This window comes from Nycticebus coucang, chromosome 13, assembly GCF_027406575.1.
Source record: "Nycticebus coucang isolate mNycCou1 chromosome 13, mNycCou1.pri, whole genome shotgun sequence".
Classification (NCBI taxonomy): domain Eukaryota; kingdom Metazoa; phylum Chordata; class Mammalia; order Primates; family Lorisidae; genus Nycticebus; species Nycticebus coucang.
Genome location: NC_069792.1, coordinates 39,837,684 through 39,860,240, shown reverse-complemented (window position 1 = coordinate 39,860,240; position 22,557 = coordinate 39,837,684). Strand labels below are relative to the sequence as shown.

General features: G+C 48.2%; 2 protein-coding genes across 2 annotated transcripts in view; both read right to left on the bottom strand.

Moving 5' to 3' along the window:
* LOC128563704 (serine/threonine-protein kinase Sgk3-like) overlaps positions 1–22,557 on the bottom strand; it is a 227,196-nt gene that overhangs the window by 73,877 nt on the left and 130,762 nt on the right. Inside the window, exon 12 of the mRNA XM_053559135.1 lies at positions 3,014–3,097. Coding sequence (XP_053415110.1) covers positions 3,014–3,097 — 84 coding nt within the window. The remainder of the gene's footprint in view (positions 1–3,013; positions 3,098–22,557) is intronic.
* LOC128563713 (ral-GDS-related protein-like) lies at positions 9,145–12,172 on the bottom strand. The gene is made up of 5 exons (XM_053559141.1): positions 11,848–12,172; positions 11,201–11,272; positions 10,682–10,756; positions 9,625–9,746; positions 9,145–9,392 (listed from the first exon to the last, which is right to left on the bottom strand). Exons 1-5 carry the CDS (start codon positions 11,869–11,871, stop codon positions 9,353–9,355), a joined length of 333 nt encoding a protein of 110 aa, XP_053415116.1. The 5' UTR covers positions 11,872–12,172; the 3' UTR covers positions 9,145–9,352.

The following is a 22,557-nucleotide window of genomic DNA, read 5'->3' as shown; positions in this document are numbered from 1 at the left end:
TCCAGCTACTCAGGAGGCTAAAGCAAGAGGATCACTTGAACCCAAGAGTTTGAGGCTGCTATAAGCTATGACACCATGGCACTCGCTAGCAAGGGCAACAAAGTAGAACTCTACTTCAACAAAAAAAAGGAAAAGAATTTTTATCTTTTAGAGATGTACACTAAAATATTTACAAATGAAATGGTATCTGAGATCTGTGTCAAAATCATTGATGGAATGGTACAGGATGGAGATTAATTAATCAAGAATAGCCATGTACTGGTAATTGTTGAAGGTTAGTGGTACAGTTACGTTATATTACTTTCTGTATTTATACTAATCTACTTCTGCATGTATTCGACAATTTCTATAATAAAAAGTTTAAAAATATAAACTATAGTTATCAAATATACATTTAAGCTGACAATAAAATGCTTACAGTTTGGAAAATTTTATTATACTTTTTATCTTTTCTTTTACTCTAAAAGGAGAATAGTTCAAGAATTTGTGTTTTTTGAAATACAGGCCGAGTTTAACCTCATGTCTGCAGTTTCAAAGAACACAACTGATACCATTTTTCTGTTTTATTTCCTGCCCCTCACCACAGGAGGCAGAAATAAAAGGAGTTATATCAAAAGACAGAGGTAGACACAAAAAAGAATGAAGTAATAAAAAAAGGAAGAGAAATACAAGAGCAACAAGGGAGATGAATGATAAAAAATGAATTACATATTAAAAAATTCTGCTGCAAAAGTTTAAGACAGGGCATTTCAAAGAAGAGAGAATAAAAGTGATCATGGGGGAAGGGGCTTATACAAGTTTTATTACTTCACCTTTATTATTAAAGATATACAAATATACCCACAAATATATATTTTTTTTTTTTGAGATATAGTCTCACTTTGTCACACTGGGTAGAGTGACACCCTGGCATCACAGTACACAGCAACTTCAAATTCTTGAGCTCAAGTGATTCTCTTATCTCAGCCTCCCAAGTAGCTGCGACTACAAGTGCCCACCACAACACCCAACTATTTTTTTTTTTTTCAGAGACGGGGTCTCACTCTTGCTCAGGCTGGTCTGGAACTCTTGAGCTCAAGCAATCCACACACCTTGGCCCCCCAGAGTGGTAGGATTACAGGTGTTGAGCCACCTCACCCAGCCAAAGGTACACAAATATTAACACTCTGTCTATGAGATCATCAGCTATTTAATTCATAAAACCATCTTCAAGTGCAGCACTGGGATGGATCGCCATACTGCTCAGTTTTTAGGTGACATTCCCTGTACAACCCTTCCTTTCATGAACAGTTCTGCTAAAGGTAAGTTTAGAAAGTAAGTGTAGCCTATAAAATATTTTAAGCAGAATGTAGAAAGAAGTCTCAAATTTCAGTTATTACTATTTCTTTTTTTTTTTTTTTTTTGGCTGGGGCCAGCTTTGAACCCGCAACTTCTGATCTATGGGGCTGGCACCCTACTCCTTGAGCCACAGGCGCCACCATTACTACTATTTCTTTAAACAAAATTTCATCTTATCTAAGAAGATCATATAAACTGTGTTCATATGAGAAAGATATTGTAATGTTATTTTTCCCTGAGCATAACTAGGTATCCCAGTGGGTACAGAGTTTACAATCCTCAAAACAAGGATGAACATGTAGATAACAGGTATCTAAGAGTTTTCAGCAGAACTAACAGTTCAACTCTTACTCAGTTTCCAAAATAAAACCATTTTTTAAAAATTACGGAAGGCAGCCTGGGTACAGTGGTTCATGCCTGTAATCCTAGCACTCTGGGAGGCTGAGGTGGGTTGAGTGCCTGAGCTCACAGGTTCGAGACCAGACTGAGCCAGAGTGAGATCTCCATCTCTAAAAACAACCAGGCATTGTGGCGGGCGCCTATAGTCCCAGCTACTTGGGAGGTTAAGGCAAGAGAATCACTTAAGCCCAAGAGTTCGAGGTTGCCTGAGCTGTGACACCACAGCACTCTACCAAAGCTGACAAAATAAGACTCTGTCTCAAGAAACAAAAAAAATTATAGAAGGCTAGCCAGGCATTGTGGTGGGTGCCTGTAGTCCCAGTTACTTGGGAGGCAGAGGCAAGAGGACCACTTGAGCCCAAGAGTTTGAGATTACTGTGAGCTGTGATGCCAGAGCACTCTATCCAGGACAGTACAGACTATGTCTCAAAAAGAAAATCATGGAAGGTATTTATTTGCATACACAAAGTTCTACTGGCTTCTACTTATTTCAAAAGTGGAACTTTGGCAGGGAACAGTGGCTTATCTTGTAATCCTACCACTTGGGCCTCTGGTAGGATCTTCAAGGCAACACTGTCCACAAACATTGGTACCTGTGTAAGATCTGGCCTGATGTATCACAAAAGAGGTGGTCTGTGGCCTACTCTAGAAAGTATGTACTAGGAGCACTGCAAACACTAGATTATGAATACTATTTCATATCTGCACTATGAATGCATAAAAATAGGTTTTAATTATTTAAGTAAATAGCTAATGGTCTCTCATCCCAGGTAACTATCAGAACTTCTGAAAGTTTATACACATTTCAGTTGTGTGAGGTACTTAAAATCTGGAACCTGAGACTTACCTTCTAACTAAGTATGAAAGGAGAGTGGGTACATGACATAATTTCAAACTTAAACCTTACAGTTGGGCAATTTAAACAGAAATATCTTGATGATTAACCATTATCAAAGAGGTAGGTAGAAACAATTGATTTCTAACATTCTAGGACAGTAAAATGTACAGGGTGGCCATAACGTTCATGCATGAACTTTAAGCCATTATCTAGTTCTCTTACTTTCAGTGATTTATTTGGAACCTCTCAATGGTATCTGTTCATCTTCTTCTGTAAGAATTCTTTAGAGTTACAATGCATTTGAAAAATCTTACCCTTTTCTTCTTATCTGATATGTGCAAATATTAATTTAATCATTCAAATAAATCTCTCTCATTTGGTCATTTTCTCAGGTTATTTTGTTTTAAACAAAAACCTTATAAAACGACTATTACTTACAGTGTTATAAAGTTTATCAAACTCTGCATATCTCCTGAAGACAAACCATTCACTCCTGCCCACTGAGACCAGAACTTTATAAACCTGTGGAGATAAAAAGTAACATAATGAAACAAAATTCAATTGCAAAAAAATCCACTGTCTATTTAAATAGGTGAAAATCTGTTTTCATATCCACGACACTGATATATATTGTGATTCTGTAAGATACATAAGCATGTCAACTAAAACACTTATTATATCTTGACAAAAGTTGATATTCTATTTTAGAAATGTTGCTGGGCATGGTGATTGCTGCCTATAATCCCAGCACTTTAGGAGTCTTGAGGCAGAAAAATCACTTGAGGCCAGGAGTTTGAGACCAGACTAGGCAACAGCGAGAACCCATCTCTATAAACAAAATCAGCCAGACAAGGTGGCAGACACTTGCAGTTCCGGGTCCTCAGAGGGGTGAGGCCGAGGACTGCTGAGGTCAGAAGCTACGACGATGCCACTGCCCTCCAAGCTGGGCGACAGAATAAGACCTTGTCTCCAAAGCTGTGAAATATTTCTGTAATTTTCAAAGAATAACACTATGTTTGCTGTGAATTTTCTCTGAAATTACAGAAATGTTTCTTCGTGTTCATTATTTAGAGCTATTAAATTCTATCATTTTATCAATCTTGCATCATATTTTCCCCAAGAATAAAATATTATAGATTCAATTGACGTCATTTTCCTCTCTTCTTCCTCAGCCATATATATATATATATATATATATATATGTTTTTAGAGACAGATTCTCACTTTGTTGCCCGTGGTAGAGTGCTGGCATCACAGCTCAAAGCAACCTCCAGCTCTTGGGCTTAGACGATTCTCTTGCCTCACTCAGCCTCCTCAGTAGCTGGGCCTACAGGTGCCCGCCACAATGCCCTGCTATTTTTTTGTTGCAGTTTGGCTGGGGCTGAGTTCGAACCCACCACCCTCGGTATATGGGGCCGGCGCCCTATTCACTGAGCCTCAGGTGCCACCGCCTTAGCCATAGTTATTACTTTGAAATTATAAAGTATTTTAAAAGTGATGCCTGGCACACAGTAAACAATTATTAGTCCCCTTTCTTCCAGATCATCTTTTAAACACTATATTTCAAGCTAAAAACTTATCCTCAGGTTTCTTACTTCCATCTTACATGCGTTTATATTTTCATACATAATCTCACATAATCATATGAAGCCTATGAAGTAAGCAGAATATTGCAGCTTCCACTATACCTCTACTATACATGAGGAAATAACAGAACAAAAATTTATGGAACTTGCCTAAGTTCACAAACTTAATAAAAAAACATAAAACTGAGACTAAAATCTAAAGATAATTGTCTACCCACAAGAAACAGTACCAATTATAATATACAATCAACCCTCATAATTCATTCTACAGGTACTCTCAGAATGTAATTCAACATACCAACAGTAAGAAAAGAGTTTGGAGGACCAACGGTCTTGGACCATTTCTAAAGCGAAAATAATAAGAATCCAGCTATATGAGGAAAGGCTAGATGATGCTGGCTTGAGTTACCAATCTTACTATTTGACAGTGATGATGAGGGGAAACATATGATTTGCTCTGGGGTTTATGATGCAACTTTCCACAGTCTGTTGAACAAGTTAAAAGAAGAAATAAGATTTACTTCAGAAGACAGGCATACTAAAGTGTATAAACTATCTCTTCCCATGAAAGATAGGTAACCTATACTCACAAGTTCATATTTAGATAATATTGTTAGGAAAACATCTCTCTGATCCTATAGGTGATACTATACATGAATTCTGTAGTACTGTTTAAACTCTAAAATATGGTCACACTGGCTGGGTGCACTGGCTCACACCTGTGATTCTAGCAGTTTGAGAGCCCAAGGAAGGAGTATTACTTGAGGCCAGGAGTTTAAGATGAGCCTGGATGAACACAGTGAGACTTGGTCTCTACAAAAAATTTTAGAAATCAGCCATGCATGGTGGTGTGTGCCTAGCTACTTGGGGGACTGAAGTGGGAGGACGGCTTGAGCCCAGCAATCCTGCAGTGAGCTATGATGGTACCACTGCACTGAAGCATGGGTGACAGACAGCGACCTTGTCTGGGGATGAGGGGAGAAGGTTATATTAACAGCTCACCCATAGTGTCCGTGAAAAGGCCTAGAATGCAAAGCTATGTCCTTCTGTAAAAGAGGGGGAAAGGTCTCATCCAGAAGGTGAGGCAAACAAGGTACTGGTATCAGTCACCTGGGCAAGGAATTCATCCATCCGGCGGGATAGGAAGAGAGGGTAACGTGTAGGGGGATAATCTGGCCCTTTGGGTCTGAGCCAAGAGGGCAGCCAATTGTTTAGGAGAAGCTACTGGACGAAAAATGTTAGAATAAATAGTAATGGCTCAGTGCCTGTAGCACAGTGGTTACGGGGCCAGCCACATACACTGAGGCTGGCAGGTTGGAACCCAGCCAGGGCCAACTGCAACAAAAAAATAGCTGGGCGTTGTGGCAGGCACCTGTAGTCCCAGCTACTATGAGGCTAAGCAATAGAATCCTTTAAGCCCAGGAATTTGAATTGCTGTGAGCTATGATGCCACTGCACCCTAAGAGGGCAATATAGTGAGACTCTGTCTTAAAAAATAAAAAGAATAGAATAAGTAGTGAGATGATACTCCCCACATGGAAAGAATGCAAAGTGGGCTCAGCGCCTATGGCTCAAGCGGCTAAGGCGCCAGCCACATACACCTGAGCTGGTGGGTTAGAATCTAACCCAGGTCCACCAAACAACAATGATGGCTGCAACCAAAAAATAGCTGGGCATTGTGGCAGATGCCTGTAATCCCAGCTACTTGGGAGGAGGAGGCAGGAGACTCGCTGGAGCCCAGGAGTTGGAGGTTGCTGTGAGCTATGATGCCACTGCACTCTACCCAGGGTGACAGCTTGACGCTCTGTCTCAAAAAAAAGAACATAAAAGTGGAGGGTAAAGGACCTAGCCAAGGTCCTAGTGAAGCCTAGTAAATAGGGTTGCTTTTAGAGTATAACCCATATGCTTTAGCTTTTATTTTACATTAGTTGGGTCACAATAGGATAGGTGGTTAACACGATTATTATCGAGAAATATCATGAAGTGCCTTCTTCCTGCATAAAGGTGCTCTCCTATCTGAGGATATGAAGACGTATCTATACTTAAGTACATGGATTTGACTTATAAGCAATTTATTTTAGTACTAATAAAATAATTCTCATTTCTAATTCTGGGAGTCTTGTCCATTGTTTGCTTTCTTTGGGGAACCATTTCACTTCAAGCCCATTGGCTCTTTGTAACTAAAATAACAACATGATTGTGATATTTCTCTCTTTGGCTAACCTTATATGTGCATTCCTCTAGATATTCAAATTCATACAATTGCAATATTCCATAAAATAAAATAATTTCAAATTTCTTGTGTCCTGAGGTCTCTGTCACAGATTTCCTTGCAGTGCGTTAGTTGAATCATCGATGAGAGAGGATTAGAGATCATTGATAGCCACTATTGTCAGAAATATTTACAAGAAGGAACCTTTACAATAACCTTACAATTGGCACTTATGAAAACAGAGGGGTGAGAAAATGGCCATTACAAATGAATTTTTAAAAAACAGAGGAAAGGAGCAAGTGAAATATTTTCTAAAAAATCTTATATGCAATGATGCTTCTAAAAAGTTATGTGTGTGTTGAATGTTGTCTTAGGAACTCTTTATCTTCCATTCCTGCTGATTCCTGTGAGGGATGTTGTATAATTCACTGAATAAAAAACAAAACAAAACAAAACAAAACTGATGTTACTGTAGTGGGTTTGAAATGCTCAATGCACCACAGTATCCAACCTTAAAGTTAAGCTCCCTTTTCACAGCAACCACTGTATAGCTCCTCAAGCGTCTTTGGACCCAACTGCATGTACACACTGAGACCCCCTGGTCTTTGATGCACCATTTAGAAGTTTTGTTGGTTACATAGGCCCAAACTTGTAGGGGTTTTTTCCTTCATTTGAAAACTCAGCGATAATTTTGCTGCAAGAGGTGAGCGGCAGTGCCCCCTAGGAAAGCACTAGTGGGATTCCGATTATTTCACAAGGTAAAGCAGGGGTGGTACCTGTAGCCACGAGGTCAACTAAACTGAAAGATTGCATAGGCTTTGACATGGCCATAAGTTCTGGGGTAGCCGCTAAGCTGTGCTAGGGAAGAGGTGGCAAGTGAAAAGAATGCATGGGGTGGTGCAGTGAGGATGGCACACGTCTGTAGGTTTTCTTGTTTTTTAGACAGTCTCACTTAGTTGCCCCAGGCTACAGTGCTCTGGTGTCAGAGCTCACAGCAACCCCTAACTCCTGGGCTTCAATGATCTGATCGTCTTGCCTCAGCCTCCCCAATAGCTGTGACTACAGGTACCTAACATTTGCCCATCTAATTTTTCTATTTTTCATAGAGACAAGGTCTCCATCTTGCTCAGACTGGTCTCCACCTCCCCAGCTCAGGCAATCCACCCACCTCAGCCTCCCAGCATGCTAGGATGACAACCATGAGCTATTGTGCCCAGCCAAATCTTTGTCTCTCCGGAAGCCTCTCACTTTTTTATTTTTATTTCTTTCTTTCTTTATTTCTTGCAGTTTTTAGCCAGGCCCTGGTTCGAAGCTGCCATACCCATTATGTGGGGCCAGCACCCTACTCCTTGAGCCAAAACAGCCTCTCCCGTTTTTAAAGAATCTATTCTTATGCCTCTCTGAGCTTAAAAATAGGACTCATATTTTTAAAACAACATTACTACTTAACAACCACAAATTTTAAATGAGAACTGCTTGTATGACCGTAAGTAATTATAAGGGTGACACAATGTGCCAACAGCATTATAAAGCACTTTACAAATATAAACCCTTTTAATGCCCACAGCAATTTTATTAACACAATCTTCATTTCATAGTGAAGGCAAAGGAGCCATTGCTTAAATAATGTTCCCGAGGACTCACAAAGAGTAAATGACAGAGCTGGGAGAGAATCCGGAGAGTCTGGTGCTAGAATCCCGCCTTACCATTACCTTCCATTACACATTTCAGAAAAAACTAGAAGGAAGAAATAGAACAAACCACGGGAGTATGTACTCTCCTCCAACACTACCACGAGCAAGGAGACTAAGACCTTCTTAGAGAATCTAAAATTTTTTTTATCAAAAGTGAACTTTCTCCAACCCATGTTCCCTCAAATTGTGGTGAGGAGGAATTAAAATCATTAGTACTCTAAAGTCAAATGATAACAGAAGATGCTTCAAGCACATGGAGGAGCTAGTGAGAAGCACCAGGTAGTGTAAGTTTAGGGTAGTGCTGCTGCTAGCAAACTAATCAATAGGAGTAGAAAAGAAATTACTACTAGTCTAATCCAGACCATCTGAGCACGATAGTGTAGGATGGTCCTCTGGTCCAGAAAATGTGGCTTGGGCAGCACCAATTAAGCTGTTATTGATGGTCATCTCCTCCAAGTCTATTGTTCTATGACAACTGAAGTCTAAAAAACACATCTGTGCTGGCATTTTCATCACCCTTCAGGCCGTCAGTGTCTCCAGAGTGGAGTCGGCAGGACAAACTCTACCACCATAGAGAAACCTACGTGCACCCCTTTTGCCAGCCACCTTTTTCAGCTGGACCAACCTCTCCTCTTCCTCCCCCTGCTCAGCCAGCATGAGTGGAGAATGAGGATGAAGACCTTTGTGGTGAAACACATCCACCTTTAGTAGTAAAGATCAAGTTGTGTTTTGTCCGGTGTTGGTATCAGGGTGAAACTGGTGGCACGAAGTCAGTTTGGAAGTGTGCTAAATCCATGCCATGAAGTGTAGAAGGACAAAAAGAATTAGGAAGCCTTTTGAAAGCAGATACGAGACAATCCTCCAGATGTCATTCATGAGGTGGTCTTTGCAGAAACTCTATACAGGAGAGATGGAGCTCCACACAGCTCCCTTGAGTTCACATAGATAAGCGACAGCCTCAGATCATGAAGAGTTTCATGTCTGTGGCATCCATGCGTTCACAGAGCACACTCTCAAAATGATACAGACTAGCCACGACAGCTATAGAGAAAAATCATGAAGAAAACTGATAACAATATGGAACATACATTTATTTAACTAAAAGCCAGGGATGAGGAGCAAGGAATAAGGGATATAGATAACAGGAAAAGGGAGTGTCAGGGCGGAGTAAATGAACAGGTTTCCAGGGGGGTGTAAGGGAGTGGCAGGGGAGAGTAAATACAGGTAGCTCAAAGGTGGACACAGTCCCAGGACAGGTCTCCTCGGCCTTGATGTTGTTGTTGGCCTATTCAAATGGTGGCTCCAGCTCCCAGGAGAAGTTGTGGCTGCAGGACAGAGAGGCAGCTATGAGGCCACCAGGAACAAAATTCAGGTCCCCCGCCCAGGGTCTGCCTGGCAGGCTTGGACACCCGACGCTCAGCAGTCACCATGCCCCAGGGACTGTTGGTGACCAGGGAACCACGGCCACAGGCTCTTTGCAGCTGGCCACCAGACAGAGTCCTAAGCAGGGATGCACAAAGGTCCCCCTACCCTCCGCCAACCTTTGCAGGCACTCACATATTGTACTGGTCCAGTGGCTTCATGGTTTGGAACCAGGACTGGAATTCTCTGTCCGGTTGAAAACAGAAATTATTGGCAGTCACCTGCAGCAACTGCAGCTGCTGGACGATCTTGAAGGCCTGGAGCCAGAGAGAAGGATGGATGCTGACTGGGCCAGGGGGGAAGATTCTGAAGGGGCCATGCTGGGGAGGGCAAGGGGCCGATCTCTGGCGCCTTTCTCTGGAGTGGTTCCCTTGTCCCCTCCCATCCTCTGAAGGCCCAGTCTGTCCTCAGAGTTGGGTATCAACTGCCTTTCTCCAGGAGTTGGTTTTCATTCCCATCCTGCACGTTTCATGGGGTGGACTGCCCCTTCCCTGACATCAGACCCTCCCAGGAAATCTACGATGTGGAGGATGCAGCCAGGAAATGTCCTCCCAGGGCAGTCTCTGACTGCCACATGTTGTGCTTCCCCAGAGAGAGGCCCCCAGTTGCCCACCTTCCCCTTTTTGTTATGTTGAGCACATTTCCGTGCAAGGCACAGCCAATGCCCGGGAGAGAGGCCCCCCATCCATGACTCCCCCCTCCTTGGGCTCCCTTGCTGCGTGTCATCCAGGCTCACCGGCCAGGGGACCTGCACAGCAGGCACTTGCACCCACATCACGCTGTGCGTTGTGATGAAGGCAGCGTGGGGGCTGATGCTCAGGGGCCCTGTGAGCCAACACTTCCTCATGACAAGTAGGGGCACACAAAATCTCCTTGCACACAAAGAGTTTGGAGCCACATGGGAGCTACCTGAGTGTGGAGGGGCCAATTTCAACTCCTCCCGTGGGCAGCACCTGAGGGAGAGGCTGAGTCCAGCTCAGCCAGACACTCGGGCAGCTCAGCAGTCAGGCAGCTCTGCAGCTTCTGCCTTGGGAGCAGGGACTGGAGGCTGACGTCGGGCCTGATACCCCAGCTCACAGGGCTGCCTGGGAGCAGTTTTGCTGAGTGCTGAGTTCTCAGGGCTCCATCCAGGAATGTCTCCCCCCAGCCTTAGGATTCTGGTCCCCAGTGTGCCAACCCTAGGCTCACTCACAGCCACATTATTCTGCGTCCACTTCTGCAGCAGAGTTAGGTCATCAAGGAAGATTCCAAGAAAGGGAATGACGCCCTGTGTCATTGGGGTGGGAGTGGTGATGAGCACCCACCTGCAGGTGGCCTTCCCCGTTCTGTTGTCCTGAATCTCACACCCCGCCCCAGTCTCCTAGACCTCTCCTCAAGATCTCTGACTTGGAGAAGCCAAACACCTTCAGCTTCCTCCTTCCATTCTATCCCTCTCCTCCCCCAGCTGCACCCATGGTCACCTACAGCCCTGGGATGTTCACAGGTCACAATGTCTTGTGGTCCCGGACCCCACCCTTCCCGTAGGGCATGCTGAGCCCAGCTCTTCCAGGCCTTTGTCCTGGTCCCTCTGCTGAGGGCATTTCAGGCACCAGCTACAGGAAGGAGGGCCTAGTAGGAGGCCCTTGCTCTCCTGATGGGGAGACTCCAGCTGGGGGGGAGGCCCTGCCCTCCGTCCCAGTGGCCCTCCCCACCCACACCAAATGAGGCTCACCTTCCGTCTCTGCTGCCTCATCTGGGCTCTCTGAGGGTTTTTTTCCCGGCGGGCAAGCTTGGAGATCCCCAGCTGCCAGGGTCAGGACAAGGTCAGTGAGACTATCTTGCCCTCACTCAGCTACTCCCAGGACCCTGACCTCGCACTGTGGACACCTGGCCACAGTCAGCTGGTGAGGTGCTACAGTCACTCAGTGAGCTCTGGTTCTAGACCCAGCCCTGTGTCCTACACCCACTTGCTGTGTTACTGGGGCATGCAGCTCAGCCCCTCGTTTGTCTGGAGACCCTGCCCCAGCTGCCCACACCACACACCAGCAATAGAGGCCCGGCTTTCTGGAGAATTTCTGGCTGGTTTCGGGAAAGAAAGAAGCCACCACCACCACCACCATGACATTTCCCCATCGCCTGGTGGAAGCTCCATAACCAGAGGGACCAATGCAAGAGCCAGAGCCCTGCTAATTATCCAGCTTGTCTCTGATGAACAGCCAGTAAAGCCCCTTCTCTCTTCTGAACAGGACTGGCGACTGGTACTTTTCAGGTAAACGTTGAGTTAGAAAATTAACCAAAAATCACCCGGCCCGGTACCCTTTCCAAATTGCCCTCTCCCTGCCCTCTAAACATTTGCCCCCAGCCCCAGCCCCCCTGTACCTTTATCAGCTTCTCCCGGGTCATCCTGTCATCGCGTGCGCACAGTTCTTTATACGCTCTCGCGCTTTCCCTTTGCAGAGGGGAGAGAAAGTCGGATAAATCAGGGAGTAGCGGGGAGGAGGGCGAGTTCACATTCCTTGAACTGGGAATGAAAAGGATCCAAACCCGCAGGATTTGTGTTTCCTCTGGGCTCCTGATTCCCAGAGGCTCCACAGGACTGGAGCGGGCGCTGACCTGCTGTTCATCTGGCCCAGCCCAATGTCAACTGGGCAGCTCAGTTTCTCAGTTTAGATGTGCTGTGCGCTAGACATGGGAATATCTCCAATGTGGCAAAGACCAGTGCCCCACGGTGAAGAAAACTTGGTGCTGAGTTAGACATTCGGTGCTAACACCCAGTGGACTGAGAGGCCCTGGCAGGCCACCCATTCCTGCCTCCGGAGGTGCTGGGCTCCCCTCCCCTCCCAGTGCAGTGAGGGAGCATGGCAGACCCGGGAGAGGTGCTGGGTGCAGCTCAGGAGACACACGCCCACCCACCTGGATACTGCTCTCCAGGTTTCCTGGAGACTATGGATGGGCGCAGCCTTCAGGGCTGTGACTATGCCATGCAAAGATGAGTAGTTGCTCAACTTATTACACTCCTGGGGAGGGAAGAGGATGCACCATGAGGTGGGGAGTTGGAGCCCCACTGCCCCAGCTGTGCCCCCTGTGCTGACCTTTCCTCTGTGGGGAGGCAGAGGCCCAGGGAGGCACAGGAGAGCAGTCTGGGCCCCACTGAGTTTCACACTCTGGGAGGACAATTACAGTTCAACCCAAGGTAGGTGTCCAGGTGCAAAGGGCGCACCAACACTGGGCATGGAAGTCAAGGTCAGTGTGCCCCTGACAGGAACGGGGCTGGGGGCTGTTGAGGGGCTTGGACTCTGTTCAGCAAATTTGACATCGGACAGAGGAGAGAACGAGTGTCCTAGGGCCTCCCATGCTTTACCGGGGCCACCTGGGTCCAGAGCCCCAGCACCCTGGCCCTGTCTCAGGCCCTCCCACGGCTTACCCTGGCCACCTGTATCCAAAGCTCCAGCACCCTGGCCCTGTCCTGGGCCTTCATGGTGCGGGTCCCCAAGCACGTGCTTATCACAAAATACACCACAGTATCGAAGTGAATCAAGGCAGCGCCGACTGTGGGTGCCACCAGAGCTATGTCCATCCCCTCCAGCTCAATCAAAAAGGTGTCCAGGCACTCCCACGGCAGCAGCTTCTTAAATTGCTCCTGGGGAGGAAGAAAGATCCACATGGTCACCGCCCAGGGCAGCTCTGAGTCTAAAGTCACCCCTTGACTCAGGCAGGTGACCAGATTCTCAGCTTTGGCATTGGCTCTCCCAGAGTACTCGGAGCCCCGGGTTTCATTCCCCTTTCACGGAGGGCGCGAAACGCATAGAGCCGGGCAAGGAGAGAACAGCACGTGGTGTTTCCCCCAGGCCGGCCTCCAGGAGCCCACACTCTGCAAGGTGCTCAGCCCGGCCCTTCCTGTGGCCACCTGTGTGCCAGGCCTTCTTTCTGTTGAGACGCACGTGGCCCGTGGCAGCCACCTCTAGGGTCTCAGTGCGGGTGTCTGGTCTGAAATGGAGTCTGTGCCAGATGTGTAGTAATTGCTGAGGCTGGTGAGGCCTCCCGGGCTGGGGGCTTAGCAGCTGGTGGGGCATGCTCAGTGGGCCACCCCTGCATCTAGTGGGCCAGGTCCCCACCCTGTACTCTGTCCCCTCCCATGGGATGTGCCCAGCAGATTTGTGTAGCTGCCACAGACACAGGGTGGGACCAGATCGCTGGCCTCTGGTCAGGGAGGGGGTTTGAGCAGCTGCTCACCGCATCCAGCAGCGTGAGCTGCTCAGCCACTTGTTTCCCTGTGTACGCCAGGATGCTAGATGGCCCCGCCCTGTGCAGCATTTGTTCAGGCACAGTCCTGGGCTGGCTGAGGCCTATGATTGCCTTTGGTTGTGCCTTGCCAGTTTTCACTGGCTTTCCAGATGGCTCTGTCCAGGGTGCTGCCCTTGAGCCTGGCCCTGGAGCTGGCTCCATATACATTGGGAGATCCAGGGATGCAGGCACACCTGGCTCCAGAGCAGGCCTCTGCTCGCCCAGATCTGCCGGCGTTGGCGCTGGTTCTATGGCCAGCACTGGGAGTGCCTGTTGTTCTGGAGATTGAGCAGGAGATGGAAAAGGAGATAAAGTCAGCTGCATCTGTCACTCCCTACTGGGTTATCCAAACACACCATTACCTCCCCATGACAAAGAGGATTTCAGCCCCACATTCTACCTTTCTGAAGCTGGTAAACTACGGCCATCCCACCCTCTGGGTTTGTGCCAATGGGCCCGAATTGGTACAGCCAGGCAAGGGCGATGGTGGCTTGATGCCCCAGGTATGATGTGGACACGGTGACCTGCATGTCAGCCACCTCAAACCTGAGCCTGGGAATGCTCACATACTGGTCGCAGACCACAGGGCATCCATCTGGCCAGGAGACGTAGATGGAAGAGGTGCTTCTGGGGATGACAAGCAGAACCTGAGTCAGAGGCCTGGCTTTTCCTCTGACACCCTTCCCAGGACATTCCTGTGTATTTATGTGTCCCTGGGCCTGCTCCTCCAGTCTAGAAGACAGGCAGAACTTCCCTGGCTGTCTCTGCTGCCCTGGCAGGGACAGAACTGGTCATGGATCAGGATTGGACACACTATTGTGGGCCTCGCCCTCCCCCTGCCATTGTCACTGCAGATCAACCGCAAGGACCTCTGCACCCCTGAGCCCTCAGGGCTGTGACTGGAGGCCGGAGGGTCAGCAGGGTGCTCATCATCACAGCAGTGTAGGCTCCTGCTGCTGTGGTCAGTGAGGGGGTATGGGCTGGAGGAGACAGGCAGAGCTGGGAAGGTACTTGTGCTGAGGATGGGCCCCTCAGGGGCAGCTCTGAGCCCCGCTTCTCCTCTCTGCAGGGACCTGCCACCCCTCCACAGCTCTAACCGACTCATTTCTTCCTTGAAATCCCCTGACCTTAGCCCTCTCATGAGCATCCTCAAGTGGCTGAGACCCAGGTTCTGTTTTGTTTCCCCAGCCACAGTCCACAGAGCCCCATACTCTGAGTGGAAAAGGAGTACTTTCCTTGGACCACAAGCATGCCTTTTGAGTTACTCGTGGGGTTCGTGATGGAAAAATCCCAGAATCTGGGATCTTTCTCTGTGCATAGAAGATGCTGGGTGGTCCTCCAGGAGGAGGACGTTACCTCCTCGTGTCTGCTCTGACTTCCTGCCTCCCTGCACAGAACTGCAGCCCGAAGACTGTCATCTTCTTTGTTCATTAAATTAAGTTTCTAGAACATGCCTGCACAAGCAGCTGGTTACTGAATGACTCCGACAGAACCTTGGCAGATATCTAAGTGGTCCTCGGGACTCTTTCCCCACCCCAGGGAACCCCTGTTCTCTCAAGGACAGGGACAAGGTGGAAGGAAACTCAAAGCTCTACGAGTGGGACCAGGTTTGCTCTCTCTGTGCTTTTCCCACAAAGGGATACAGACGTATGGGCTTCTGAGGTGTGAGGCAGAGGGCGCCTTCTGTGAGGAGACAGACGGTAAATGTGAATAGCTACAGCACCCGCTGAAGCCTCTCCACAGAGCCAGCAGAGAGGGACCCACCTGCCACCTCTTATTCTATTGATTTTCCTCCAAAACCTCATAAATGTAAACCTCTGACCACTCCACTTTTCAGAGGAGTGAAGCGAGGCTCAGGGGAACTGAATGACACCCACAGACCTAGATGGCAGGTGGGGGCAGCACTGTGCCTTGGACACTCACCTCCTGACCAGTTTCTCAAGGAAGCATGCCATGGTGTTGATGTCCTGGTAGGAGCCCTGGGAGGTCATGGAGCAGATGTTTTGTGCCAAAAGGAATGGCACCAGGGAGCTCACCAGCATGTCCCAGGTGGCTGGCTGGGAGGTCCTCAATTGCAGCTCCGTAAAGCAGACGGCCGACTCATTTCCATACTAGCGGGGACAAAGAGGGAAATACAGTCAGTGATCCTGACCCTCCAGAGAATGGGGTCTGATGCTCAATGCAGGAAGCTCCAGCCCTTCAGAGACTTGTGCCTTTAGAAGTCATGGGTGTCCCCAATTCTACACTTAGGACATAAAATGTGACGAGCACGAAGAGCTGCACCCCTGATACCCTGCAGGCTGCTTCAGGGGGCTTGTTAGGCAGAAAAAGAATGCCCCTGCTCAGACACCCTATATGAAGATCCCAGTGCCCATGAGTCCCCAAATGACCCTCACTGCGCAAATGAGAAAATTCAGGCTCTGGGATGTCACCTGGCTGTCACCCGCACATGGGTCAGATCTGTGGCCCTCCCAGGGAAGGCTGCATGAATTTTCCCCTAAGCTTGCAGCAGCTCATCCCGCTCTCACTCAGGGAGAGGGTCTTGACCCAGCCTGTTTCCCAACTGTCTGTGGAGACCATGCACAGGGCCATGCGTCCTAGAACAGGATTCTACACTGAGAACCGCGCAAGTGTCTGTCTTTGTTACTTTAAAAGAAGTCTTGAGAGACAGCCTGAGCAACTCTTGGCTTGGCATAGGGGTAAATGCAGTGAGACCCCAGGGTGGAAGAAAGCTTGTTACAAGTCCACAGGGCTGAGGAGGTGACTCAGTGGGGAGAAATCTCAAATAGGTATGCAGAAATGTATAGGGAAGACTGAAATATGACTCCCAGGTGTCAGTTGCAAAACTGGAAATGGAAGCAATGATGTGATTGCATTTCCTACCAAACCTACACCGGAAAACACTTCAAACAATATTAAAACCAGGGAGGATGGCTGCAGGGCAGCAGCGACATTCAAAGACCACTGCTAACCAGTCCGTGCCCCAGGAAGTCTGGAGGTTATACTGAACAGTTGCCAAGCACCCCCTTCCTGGGAGCCCACCTGAGCACATGTCATGGGCCGAAATTCATAACCTCATGTCTGATGTCCCCAGAACATGACGGCATTAGGACAAAAGGTCCTTGTAGTTACATGTCCCTAATAACATATGACTGGTGTCCTTCTAAGAAGAGGTGCTAAGGAACCAGACAGGCATGACAGAGGACCTCTCTGTGAATGCGGAGATGAAACGTGACCACAGAAGTGGAGGAGAGAGGCCTCTGAGAGACCTCCCCAGCCAGCAGCGTCACATGGGACTTCCAGCCTCCAGAACTGAGAGGAAGTCAATTTCTATTGAAGGAGCCCTTCGGCCTTGGGGCTAAGTTCTGCCAGCTCCCCGAACTGTCCCAGCCAATTGGGACACAGCATGTTCCCTGCAGCATGGCTGACTGAGAAATAGGACTGTGTCCAGTCAGGCTCCGCGGGCATTGAAAGGCTGGGCAGCAGTGGGTAATGGCCTCCCTGAGGGAAAATGGCCAAGACCGGAGGGCAGAGCACCTGCCTGGTGGGCTACAAGCATCTGTTCCCGAGATGTCACTTTGCAGACAAGAGCAGGCAGCAGCTTTGTCTCCTTCTGTGTGTGACCCCTCCCATTTTGTTTAGACCCCCTGGTTTAGTGTTGGCTGTTAGTGTTGGAGAGGCCTGGCTGGGAAGGGAACTGCCTGCCTATTCCGGGAGACCCCCTGGGCCATAGTAAAGCTTTGAGAGCAGCAACCACATGGGGAACTATCCCTGGACTAGTGTAAAGTGAAAACTACAGGAAGCATTTTCTCTGACATCCCCACAACTACGTGAGTAGTGAACGTGCCTCTTACCAAGTTGCCACTGGGGAGACACAAGGCCGGAATATTTAGGGAGTGGATTGTGGGGCACTCAAGGGGTAAAACTGCCAAGGACAGAGCCCAGGGCATCCCTCTTTGGGTCTGTGGAGACCCCTTTGGGCCCATTCTCACCCCAGGCTGGCGCTGGCCATGGTCAGTGGCCTGCTGCATCAGTTCTTTATCCAAAGAGAGAGATTGTGCGGACTCCTCTAGCGGCTCCTCCTGGATTACCTCCAGGGAGCTCTGGAAAGAGAGGCCCCGACGTCGGGCCAAGAGCCTTCGATGGCAGCCAGGTGCTCTCCTCAGGAGAACCACCAATCGAGACTCATCTCTATTCTAGCATGGACAAAGAGAGACACACAGTCAGTGACCCTGACCCTCCAGAGAATGGGCTCTGATCCTCAATGCAGGCAGCTCCAGCCCTCCAGAGACTCGTGCCCTTAGAAGTCATGGGTGTCCACGATTCTACGCTTTTCACCTACAACATGATGGGCACAAAGAGCTGCATGACACCACTGACACCTTCCAGGCTGCCTCAGAGAGGTTGCTAGGCAGAACAATGCCCTGCTCACACACCATGGATGAGGAGCACTGTGCAGTGAGTCCCCAAATGGCCCTCCCTGTGCAAATGAGAAAACTCAGGCTCTGGAATGTCACCTGGCTGTCACAAGCATGTGGGACATGGCTGCAGCCCTCCCAGGCGGCCTCCATGATTTTCCCTCTAAGCTCACAGAGACTCAGCCTGCTGTCACTTGGGGAGAGTGTCTTGGGCCAGCCTGTTTTCCCCCTCTCTTTAGAGACCATTCCCGGGACCAGATGTCCCAGGAGAAAGCTCTCTACTGAGAACAGCGCCAGTGTCTGTCTTTGTTACATTGAACGGATTCCTGAGAAACAGCCTCAGCAACACTGGGCCTGGCATAGGGGCAAATGCTATGAGACCCCAGATTGGAAGAAAGCTTGTTACAGGGCCACAGGGCTGAGCAAGTGACTCAGGGGAGAGAAATCCCAAATAGGTATGAAGACCCTGAAATGTGACTCTTAGGTGTCAATCACAAAACTGGAAATGACAGCAATGATGTGATTGCATTTCCCACCAAACCTACATTGGAAAACACTTAAAACCACATTAACACCAGGGAGGCTGGCTACAGAGCAGTGTGACATTCAAAGACCACTGCTAACCTGTCCGTGCCACAGCAAGTCTGAAAGTTACACTGAACGCAGCCAATACAACTCTCCAGTGTAAACTGTTGGGAAGCACCCCCTTCCTGGGCGCCCACCTGAGCACATGTCATGGGCCGAAATTCAGACCCTCATGTCTGATGCCCTCAGAATGTGACTGCATTAGGACAAAAGGTCCTTGTAGTCACATGTCCCTAGTAACATATGACTGGTGTCCTTATAAGAGGAGGTGCTAAGGACACAGACAGGCTTGACAGAGGACCTCTCTGTGAATGCGGAGATGAAACGTGGCCACAGAAGCCGAGGAGAGGCCTCTGAGAGACCTCCCTAGCCGGCAGCGTCACGTGGGACTTCCAGCATCCAGTACTGAGAGGAAGTCAATTTCTATTGAAGGAGCCCTTCGGCCTTGGGGCTAAGTTCTGCCAGCTCCTCGAACTGTCCCAGCCACTTGGTACACAGCAGACTTTACAATGTCTGAGCTGTTTATAATTGAAAGGATGTCTTCCATTTCCCCAAATAAAGCTAAGGCCTAGAGATTTCTATTTAGATGTAAAGCAATATACTCCTTACTTAAGGAGTGGACTTTGGGCATAAAGGTAAGGTGGGTATTCCTGAAGCAGCGTCTCCTCTCTCCTTTCTTTCTCTCCTCCATTTATCCCACCAAATCTCCTCCATTTATTCCCTGCAGCATGGCTGACTGAGAAATAGGACTGTGTCCAGTCAGGCTCCATGGGCATTGAAAGGCTGGGCAGCAGCGGGAAATGGCCTCCCTGAGGGAAAATGGCCAAGACCGAGGGCAGAGCTCCTGCCCGCTGGGGCTACAAGGATCTATTCTAGAGATGGTACGTTGCAGACAAGAGCAGGCAGCAGCTTTGTCTCCTTCTGTGTGTGACCCCTCCCATTTTGTTCAGCCACCCTGGTGTACAGTGGCTGTTAGTGTTGGAGAGGCCTGGCCGGGAAGGGAACTGCCTGCCTTCTCCGGCAGACCCCTGGGCCGGATTAAAGCTGTGAGAGAAGCAGCCACATTGGGAGCTCTCCCTGGACTCGTGTAAAGTGAAAACTACAGGAAGCATTTTCTCCGTTATCCCCACAAGTATGTGTGCAGTTTTGATGCATCTTACCAAGTTGCCCTGGGGATACACGATGGCTGGATTCTTTAGAGAGGGGATTTTGGATCACTCAACTGGGAAAACTGCCGAGGAGAGAGCCTGGGGCATCCCTCTTTGGGTCTGTGGGGACCCCCTCTGTGCCCATTCTCACCCCAGTCTGGCGATGGCCGTAGTCCGTAGACTGGTCCACCGGGTCTTCATCTGAGATCAGAGATTGTGTGGGGTCCTCCATGGACTCCTCACGGAGGTCCTGCATCCCCACGCACCTCTGCAAATGGAAGGCCACATGCCGGGGCGAGAGGCATCTATGGCTGCCTGGAACTCTCCACAGGGGAAAACCCCTGGGAGATTCTGCTCCCCAGAACACACACACAGTGGGGCGTCTGAACAGACCTCCCACCAGGGAAGAAGACAGATGACAGCTGGATGTCTAGGGATGACATCTCAGTAGACAAACTTGTCCTTGACACTCACCTTTCTGTCCCAACAGCCAGGACCTGGAGTTCTGAGGTATCAACCTGACAGCCCCACCAGGATTCCCATAGGTGACACCCTGCTCCTGTTCAGTGGGGGTCCCCTTGTCTCTTCCTTCCCCAAACATAGTGATATGAGGCGTGCGGATCTTCCCAGATGGGCTCACAGGTGAGACCTTGCCTGCAAGAGACTACCTGGGGCTGCCCTGTGTTACCTGTAGATGCCCCCTGCCAGGTCTCCGCAGGCAACGGGAGTAGAGGGAGCGCCAACATTGGCCAATTCGGACAAGGCACCCACTTCGGGCTTTCCGGACATGAGGATTAGGAGAAGGTGTGACGCAACAGGAGAACATCTTGCTCTCTTGAGCGTATCCCACAAAATGAGCCAGACACAGGTCTGTGTCTAGAATGTCGGTGCCTGGCTACCAAGGGTTCTAAGTTCTGTTGGGGTCTGTCACCAGGAAGTGAGGTCACTTTTCCAAGATTCCACATTTGGCCCTCACCCTCTTCACTATGTCTACTCCTCACCTGTACACTGTTATACAAACACAGCCCCTTCAGTGCACGGTCCCCCACCCTGTGGAGACAGGGCTGGCTCTCAATCTCCCTTCCTGACCTTGAAGGTCACCCTAGACAAGTCCTGTGTGTTTTTCCATTCTGTCCCCCAGTCGAATACATGCATAGTGGGGATCGTGCTATCCTCTGTATCCTAGGGAATTCATCAAGTGTACTTGAAAACAACGTAGAGAGCTCACAGTGTCTTGTCACCTCTGGATAACACACAGACTTGTGGGTGGAAGAATCACAAGAAGGGGTGGAGACAGAACACTGAATGGTACCAGTTGATGAGGTTATTCAAAAAGCCCACCAGATGTTTGAAACAGCTACAAGTTTACCATGTTCTGGTATTAAAGGGATATGAATTCCTTGGTGGAAAAAATAAACACATCTGCTCTAATCCCTGAGAGCACTCTGAGGCAGGGGAATGCAACTGCACAGGTGTGAGTCTCCACCTTCCCTACACTGTCATTGTCTGGGTTTCATATAATTGTGATTCCCCGTCACTTCAAAGCAGGGATAGTCGAAGTGTAAGTCAATCACTTTACAAATAACCTAGGGACACGGAGAGAACAAGAACGTCTTCTAACCATCTCTCTACCTGCATAGCATTCTAGAGAGAAACTGAGAAGCAGAATGTAAAGGGAGATTATACAAATCTGGAGCCCAGCAATATGTACATGTATTATAGTGTAAATGCAGAAATTGTCCCTTTGGAAAATAAACATGTATCTCAAGTGGACCAATGAACAGTGTAGAAGATTTAATCCATTCTGATAGACATTCTATGTATTCACTCTATTAAAGTATGAAGCAAGGTATCCTTATAGGATATTTTACTGCACAACTTAGGAAAAAGTTCCCTAAGAAAAATTTCCATATTTAATGAGAATGTCTCCAATTCAAAAATGGTCATGTGTAGGATAAACAAGGAAGGTGTTTTGATGTAGCCTTGGTGTAATGATTGGTTGAAATTATGATGTTGAAGAAAATCCCTCAAAGAAAATAAGAATACACCTTCCATGATACCACTGACAGCAGATCATCTCCTCCGATAAGTTTTAGATTTCTCTCTTAATTCCTTCTTGTTCTACTTTTTTTCTTTTGACAAGATAAGAAGTAAAAACTGTCCCTAAGGGACCAGAAAATACATGAGCAAATTGTGAAAGTTGCCGTATACCATTTCAAGTTTTCTGTTATGATTTTTATTAAAGTTAATTTTTAAAATATGTAATGATCTTACAAAAGAAATGATTTCCTTTTTGTGACAGAGTCTCACTACGTTGCCCAGTAGAGTGCCACGACATCACAGCTCACAGCAGTCTCCAACTCCTGGGCTTAAGCGATTCTCTTGTCTCAGTCTCCGAAGTAGCTGGGACTTCAGGAGCCTGCCACAGTGCCCAGCAATTTTTTGGTTGGAGTTTTCACTGCTATTTTGCAGGCCTGGGCTGGGTTCAAACCTGCCAGCTCTGCTGTACGTAGCCGCGGCGTAGCTGCTGAGCTACAGGCGCCAAGCCACAAAATATATTATTCTAAAAAAAAAAAAAAAATGCAATACAAATCTATTAAACATAAAAACTCCTAAAACTTTACATCAGGGAACTATATCTTGTTCAGCCAGCA

Coding starts and splice junctions, on each gene's coding strand:
- LOC128563713 (XM_053559141.1), bottom strand. CDS start 11,871: ATGACCCGGGAGAAGCTGATAAAG. Junction 11,273..11,847: donor CCCGGGAGAAGCTGATAAAG/GTACAGGGGGGC, acceptor TGACCCTGGCAG/CTGGGGATCTCCAAGCTTGC. Junction 10,757..11,200: donor TGAGGCAGCAGAGACGGAAG/GTGAGCCTCATT, acceptor CCAATGACACAG/GGCGTCATTCCCTTTCTTGG.